The sequence below is a fragment of the Octodon degus genome, unplaced genomic scaffold, assembly GCF_000260255.1.
Source record: "Octodon degus isolate 3935 unplaced genomic scaffold, OctDeg1.0 scaffold00146, whole genome shotgun sequence".
Taxonomy (NCBI): Eukaryota; Metazoa; Chordata; class Mammalia; order Rodentia; family Octodontidae; genus Octodon; species Octodon degus.
Window position 1 is genome coordinate 5996536 of NW_004524722.1, and position 7241 is coordinate 6003776.

The 7241-nt window shown below is 38.8% G+C and overlaps 1 protein-coding gene across 2 annotated transcripts in view; it reads left to right on the forward strand.

The window, feature by feature from the left end:
* LOC105743656 (tripartite motif-containing protein 5-like) overlaps positions 1–7231 on the forward strand; it is a 38545-nt gene extending 31314 nt beyond the window's left edge. For both annotated transcript variants that reach the window (XM_023702118.1, XM_023702119.1), the window contains 3 exons: positions 4135–4157; positions 5542–5642; positions 6845–7231. In XM_023702118.1, coding sequence (XP_023557886.1) covers positions 4135–4157; positions 5542–5642; positions 6845–6963 — 243 coding nt within the window. In that variant the 3' untranslated portion in view covers positions 6964–7231. The remainder of the gene's footprint in view (positions 1–4134; positions 4158–5541; positions 5643–6844) is intronic.
* The last annotated feature ends 10 nt before the right edge of the window (positions 7232–7241 follow it).

Consider the following 7241-nt stretch of genomic DNA (forward strand, 5'->3'; position numbering starts at 1 on the left):
AAAAACTTATTTGACAAATATTTTGACTATAATGTTTATAGAGGATGGTATTGATTCTTTTTGATTTGCCAATTTAAAAATATCTTTTATTTTATTTTTTTCATTTTCCAAGAAAATTTTGTAGGGACAATATGTTTTCTCCTTTCTCCTGGGACAAATCCAATGGTATGTCCTTTCTGATATTTTCTTAACAAAAGTTAACAGTGGCTATTTTTCATTTCATTTTTGTCTGTTAATTGATATTTATGAAGAAACAAATCCAAGTTTATGATAGTCTGCTGATACTAGTCTAATGAGTACAAATCTGCCCTGGTTTCCTGCCACAGAAACAGTGATGTTTCTGTATCACTGTTCTTATTTTACAAGATGTGAAATTATAGGGACTGGGGAGATGGCTCAGTGGAATAAGCACTTCCCTGGCAATTGCAAGGGCCTGAGTTCAATTCCCGGTTCAAAAAAAAAAAAAAAAAAAAAAAAAATTATAAATGGGTTGCTTTCTTCTTTGAAAGTTTGTTGGTAGTGTATAAAGTGTGTTGAATATTTCTATGTTGAATTTTTATCATACAATTTTACTGAATTTACTTATGAGTCCTAAAGGGAGTTATGGTGGAATTGTCACTGTTTTCTCTGTCTAAAGTCACACTGTCTGAGAGTAAGGGCAGCTGACCTTCTTTCCTTCCACACTGGATAACCATTGTCTTCCCACCTCCCTAGTTCCTTACGCTAGAACTTCCTCTTCCATAATGAATAGGAGTACTTAAAATGGGCCTTTGTGCAAGTTAAAAAATAAAATTATAAAACTCATCTACCAGCAATGAAATATCAATTTTTTTCAGGAAATGCATCTTTTTTTTTTTTTTTTTTTTTTTTTTCAGAACTGGGGATTGAACTCAGGCCCTTGTGCTTGCCAGGGAAGCACTTATTCTACTGAGCCATCTCCCCGGCCCTAGGAAATGCATCTTTGTACCTTCATTTAGAAGGACTATATTTCCTTATTTGGAACTCTCAGCTTACAGATTCTTTTCTTGTGTATACATATGTCTAGTCATTCTGGCTTGTTTGTGTCAGATGAGCAGTTAGCCATTAACCATTTTGATACATTATTTTTATTATTATTATTATTATTATTATTATTATTATTATTTTTAATACTGGGGATTGAACTCAGGACCCTGAGCTCGCCAGGTAGGCACTTAGTCTATTGACTATCTCCCCAGCCTTTGATACCTTTTCTTTTGTGATGGTTGTTTTTTCTCCTAGTCTTTTACCACATTCCCATTTTTTCCTTTGTTTCTGTTTGTCTTGGTGGGTTATATTTTGCATTGACGTATGGCCGATGCAGCCAGGGTTTCCCACACTCACAGGAGCCTCTGACCAAAGGTACCTCCAACCCTTTTTCTCTGACTTTCATTGCCAGAATGCTGTCTGTGCTGTATTGTACTCATTTTGTTTCTATAATTGCATTCATTGAGCCTCAGTCATATGGAGCTTCTTAATCATTTCAATCTTTTGATTTCTTTTATTTTGTTTTGTTTTTCACACTGAGTTCCATATCCAGAACTCCTCATTGTTTATTTTGAGGTACAGTTCCTAAATGAGTCCCTAAATGACATAGCTGGGGTTGAACTTATGATCTTCCTGCCTCAGTCTTCTTCTGTGCTCATGTTACACACATGACCCAACAAACATGGGGTTTTTCTTTTCTCTAGTTGCAATTTTTCTACCTGGAATCAAACACTCAACCTATGCTTGCTGGGTTGTACCCTTGCACTATGTCCCCAGGCAAAATGTTTCTTTCTTAAGCCCTATGGCCTTTCATTCCATAGTCAGCACCGTACCACCAAGCTGTAGACCTCTGTTCCTGACTGAAAATTTCCGTTAGAGACATCTTCATGCTCAGTGAACCTTTCCTCAACTATCTTACTCTGCTGTTAATCCCATCTAATAAGACTGGATATGGTGGTATGTATCTGTAATCCCAGTTCTTGGGAGGCTGTGAACAGGTAGATCACTACAAGTCCAATCTAGTAGTGAGACCCTGAACACCCTATAGACCCTTCCCTAATAAATAAAAAAGAAAAAAAATCTTGTCTAATAATATTTTGGTTTTGTTATTTTACTTGAACTTGTGAAAATTTTTATTTTTAAATATCTCTTTACTGCAAAATCTCTACTTTGAATTATTGATTTCATGCTTTATTTCCTCTAGCATAGTGGTCCTTAGATTTCTAACCTACCTAGAATAGGGTTGGAAGTTTTGTCTCTGAAATCTGACGCCTAAGGTCATTTGGAGTTATTTTCAATTTTTTCCTTTCATACTTTTCCCCTGAATATAGATCATACATTTTTTCCTTGTATTTCTTGAAGTTTTAATAGTTTTTTATTACATTAATAATATATAATATTAAATACAATAACATTGTGCCATTTCTGCTTTTTTATCCTTCTATCTACTAGAAGACTATTTTTCCTTTTCTTTTTTTTAAATTTTTTTTTATTTTTCCTTTTCTATGTGGTTATTTCCCTATAGTTACTGATGTCTCTGTTGAGTTTAGAGACAAAAAAAATTCCCATTTTTTAGGGTGGCATGCTACATTTCTATTGACTGTCAGCGCATCTCTAGCTGACCACTCCCCATACAGAGGCTGTATCTCATTCAGAGTAGGTTTTCTTCCATCCACCTGGAGGACATAAGGGCAGGGAAGTCCTTTGTGAGTTTCTGCCATTTTCAGGCTGGCTGCACGTCATGTGAGGGGTGCTGTGCACCTCTTCTGCGGCTACTTGTGCATCTTTAGCGCGTCCAGAAGTGGGTAGCTCCTAATCCTTGCTTAGTGATTCTGAAAAGTTCCTGTGTTTGGAGCAACAACACAGGTGGATTTCAGGTGGTTCTCGGAGCTAACTGAGCAGACAGCATACAAGCTGGATCCCTTTTGGTAAACTTTAGAGGAAAAGTTTTTATTTCTGCAAGTATTGTCTCACGAGTCATATTTTCTTCATTTGGAAAACGTGAACTGGAAGATGTAGAGTCCATCCTAAACATAACTGTGAGCCATAAAAGTCACCAGTTGCTGTAGCTATAACTTCCTATGAAAGACTCTTTATAACTCTGAACGTAATTAGTTTGGTTTATATTTTTTGCAATATTGTGTATTATTATAAAATACAAAGTTCTGTATGTGTTTGTGTATGTGAACACAGCTCTTGACTTATTCTTGCTGAAAGTTTTATATGGAGGAGGAGTTCTGGAGTGAAGCATACTGAATGCATCACCATTTTTCTCTGCTAGCAAACTATATGCACAATGATATAATGAATAAGTAGCTAAAAAGCATGAAGGATATGGGCTAAGCAGGGCGAATGGAACCTAAAATTCAGAATGACTTACAAATTTTACAACATTCATTAGGAGTTAGAAGGTATGATGTTTGATACTGAGTATTGCACATCTTATCATTTATCCTCAAGGTTTCTTGAAATTGAATGAATTAAGCTCCATTTAACTGAAAAAGCTTAGTATGAATAGAATTTGTTGACATATGAAATGAGAAGCGGTACTTGTTAAAATAATGGCTTGCCACTTCAGCAAAAACCCTGCATGATTTTCTGGACATATTATTTTTCTTTGATGCAACAAGACCTATTCATACCTCAAAAATAATAGTGAATCTAGGGGCTGGGGAGATGGCTCAGTAGAATAAGCACTTCCTTGGCAAGTGCAAGGGCCTGAGTTCAATCCCCGGTTCCGCCAAAAAAAATCAGTTAAAAAAAATAATAGTGAATCTTAATAGACATCTGTCAAATAATCAATACAACCTTGCATCATTTGAATAATCCCTCTGGTAGAATGGGATGGGAAGATTGAGTCTTATCTCCATTCTCATCATAATAGGACTTCTGCAAATGATAGAACTTTTTTATGTATTTGGTTGTTACAGGGTCTCATAACGCAGATCTGAGTCATAGAGCTCCTCCTGTTTTTAGCCTGCCCAGTGCTGGGATTACAAGTGTACACCACTATGTCCGCCTGGACTGTGGGTCTGGCTCAGTGCACTGTGGGGGAGGGGATAATGAGAGAACTCTGTAAGCAAGAAAAGTCCATTATTTATTTACTTACATTTGCTTCTTTCTCTACAGGGCATGAAGGACACCATGGAAAGGTATATTTGTGATGACATTTGTGTGTGAGACAATAGTGTTATATACACTCCTTGTCGCTGCTCAGGGTTGGGTTATTTTAGTACCACTGAGAAGAGAGCAGCACGACTCAAATGGTCTGGAAGGTGCTGGTGTTGTTTGGAGTCTGTGCAGGAAAAATGGTAGTGTCAAGGATGTGAGCTGAGCCTCTGCATGTTATTCAGAAGAAACCTCCACCTAGCTCCAGTGTTGGATTCACTAGGTGCTTGTTTTATTGTAGATGGAACACATGTTCTTACCAAGTAGCAGAAATTGTCCATTGCAATAAACCCTGAATATAGCAATTTATATTTTTGGACTGGAAATGATAGACATCATGCTTCAAATCACACTTGAGCCTGTTGAACCGAACTGAGCCCCAAGTGCAGGCAGTTAGTTGGTGCAGCTTAGCCACCCTATTCAGCAGCACTGGGAAAAGCCTCATTCTGCTGTGTACAATTGCATGCCTGCTGGCAGCATGGAGCTTTTCCAAACCCCTGGGGTTCACAGCAGTATGAGTTTGGTGTTCATTTGCCAACTATTTGTCATCTTTCCCAGAGAAAAACAAAATCTTGAAACCTCAGGAAGTATCTGAGGACCTTTCTATAGACATTGACCTGTAAACTTCTTGGGCTACTCCAGATGGGGCTCCTCCTACCTTGATAAGCCCACGCCCTTCAGAGCTGGATGCTACACGTGCACTGATTGACCCCATTCTCATGCCCCACACTCATGGCAGGAACTCTTCCACACATTATGATGTTTTGATTTTAGGTGAGTGTCATGGGTTCTTTTAAAATTCTTCAGCATGGAAAACTCTGCTTATGACCAGTTAAGATCCTCCAAAGATCACCCCAATTGGTTGAGATGGCAGATATGCCTCTCATGACTTCTGGATTAATAGTTTCATTTATCCCTTCCGTGGATGGCCAGGGAGGAGAGTTCAAGTGTAAAAATGGGATAAAATAGTAGATGTGGGTGGTGTTTGAAAGACACAACTAATACCCATCTCTGACAAAACTAAAAAAAAAAAGGACATATAGATGAAGGACAATGTTGTATCTGCAAAATAGTTAAGAGAGTTATATAGCCACTTTCTCTTAATTCAATAAGAAGAAAGATTTGTATTACTAGTGTTTGGACAGGATATCAGGTCTGCTTCTTGAGCTATGAATGACTACCACAAAGACAACAATTAATATGCAATGTATTAATTGTTGTAACTCTCCTACCAACGTGTTTTGACCGGTCTCATTGAAGTTTTTTCTCAATAAAATTAATAATAATAATAATAATAATAATAATAATAATAATAATAAAAGAAATGCACAACTATGAGATATGGAATTGACTTTTTTTTCTCCCTAGGAGTAAGTCAGTCATTGTGCAGGAACCAAGAACTTGCCCCAAGCGACAGAAGATGGTGTTCCAAGCTCCTGATCTGAAAGGGATTCTCCAACTGCATCAAGGTGAGTGGAGCATACGGGGTGGGATGATCCAGGCCTGCCTGGAACTGAAGCTACTCTGGAGCCTGAGGCAGAAAGACTGCAAGTTGAATTGCAGCCTGAGCAGCTTAGTAAATTAGGGAGACTGGCTCAAAGTCAGGTTTCAGAGAGCTGGAAATATGCTCCTTTGAGGAGAACCAATCTAGTATACGTAGGACTGGGTTCAATCACTAATAGCAGCCAAATGGAAGGAGGGCGTAGTGAACAGAGTGAGGTGAAGGGTGTGACTGAGGACTGTGGAGAGTGCAGCGGGGCACTGGGGAAGAGAGAGCAGAGTGTGCTGTGGATGGAGGAGAGGAGGGAAAGTGAGTATCTGCTGGGCCTCTGACTGTATTGTTGGGGAGCAACCACTCATCTCTATTCACCAATTCACTGGTCAATCGCGCTTCCTTTACTTCCCTAGTCTAGAGAGGAAATGGATGTTGGTGTGATTCCTTTGGCTGTATTTAGTATGATGAGTTTTTGCCCGTTAAACTTTTTTTTTTTTAATTATTTTATTTTTTAAATTTTATTTATTTGTGTGTGTGTGTGTGTGTGTGTGTGGCCAGCTCAGCCCACCAGGGGGCGGGCTGGCTGGCATGTGGCGCTGGGGGATTGAACCGCGGTCCCTGATGCTTTTGCTAAGCTTGTTCTAAGTAGGTGCTTTAGACCACTGAGCCATCTCACCAGCCCGCCCGTTAAACTTAATGGCTGTCCAATACTACTGGGTTAAAGAAAAATTAGTTTCATAAGCCTCTCTCTCTTCCATATATTTAAAACCTTATTTCTCCTGTTTTGAAATCTATGCTTCTCCTTCCCTCATACATGCACCATTTCTTTCTTTATTATTTTTTCTTTCTTTCTTTCTTTCTTTCTTTCTTTCTTTCTTTCTTTCTTTCTTTCTTTCTTTCTTCTTTCTTTCTTTCTTCTTTCTTACTTCTCTCTTTCTTTCTTTTTTTTTGTGGTAAGAGGGATCAAACAAAGGACCTTGAACTTGCCAGGCAAGCACTTACTCCACTGAGCTGTCTCCCCAGAACCACCATCTGTTGCCCCAAATGCACTAATCTCCTTAAGACTCCTCAAAGAAGTTCTTCCCAGTCCTATTTCAATAGTCTTCCCAGAATCCTCTGGAAACTTCACACATGGTGTTTCACATTACCCTCACCTTCCTTGTAATTTTTCCACAGCTTCTGTGAAACTTTCTGCAAGCAACGATCACAATTTTGTCATAATTGCAAATATTTGTCAGAATCAGAAATTGCAGCTTAAAAAAATCCAGGAAAGGCTTTCAGGAAAGCCTTTCTGAAAGAAAAGGCCACTGAAATCAGGTGATGGAACATACTTAAAATCCCCCTTAAACTTCAGTGTTTCAAGTTATCCACCTAAATGTGGCTACTGGGTCGGACGGCTGGAGGAGAAATTTAAGCACAGTGCATTTGCGGTGTCTGACAGCTCTGATCCTTGGACCCTGGCCTCTTCTCTGGCTGTTCCTCCAGCTCCTGTTGGAGATTTTCTGGACTCCGAGCCTCATATGCTGCATTCTACAGTGTGGCACACCGTGGATTTCTCATCTGTGAGTTCTCT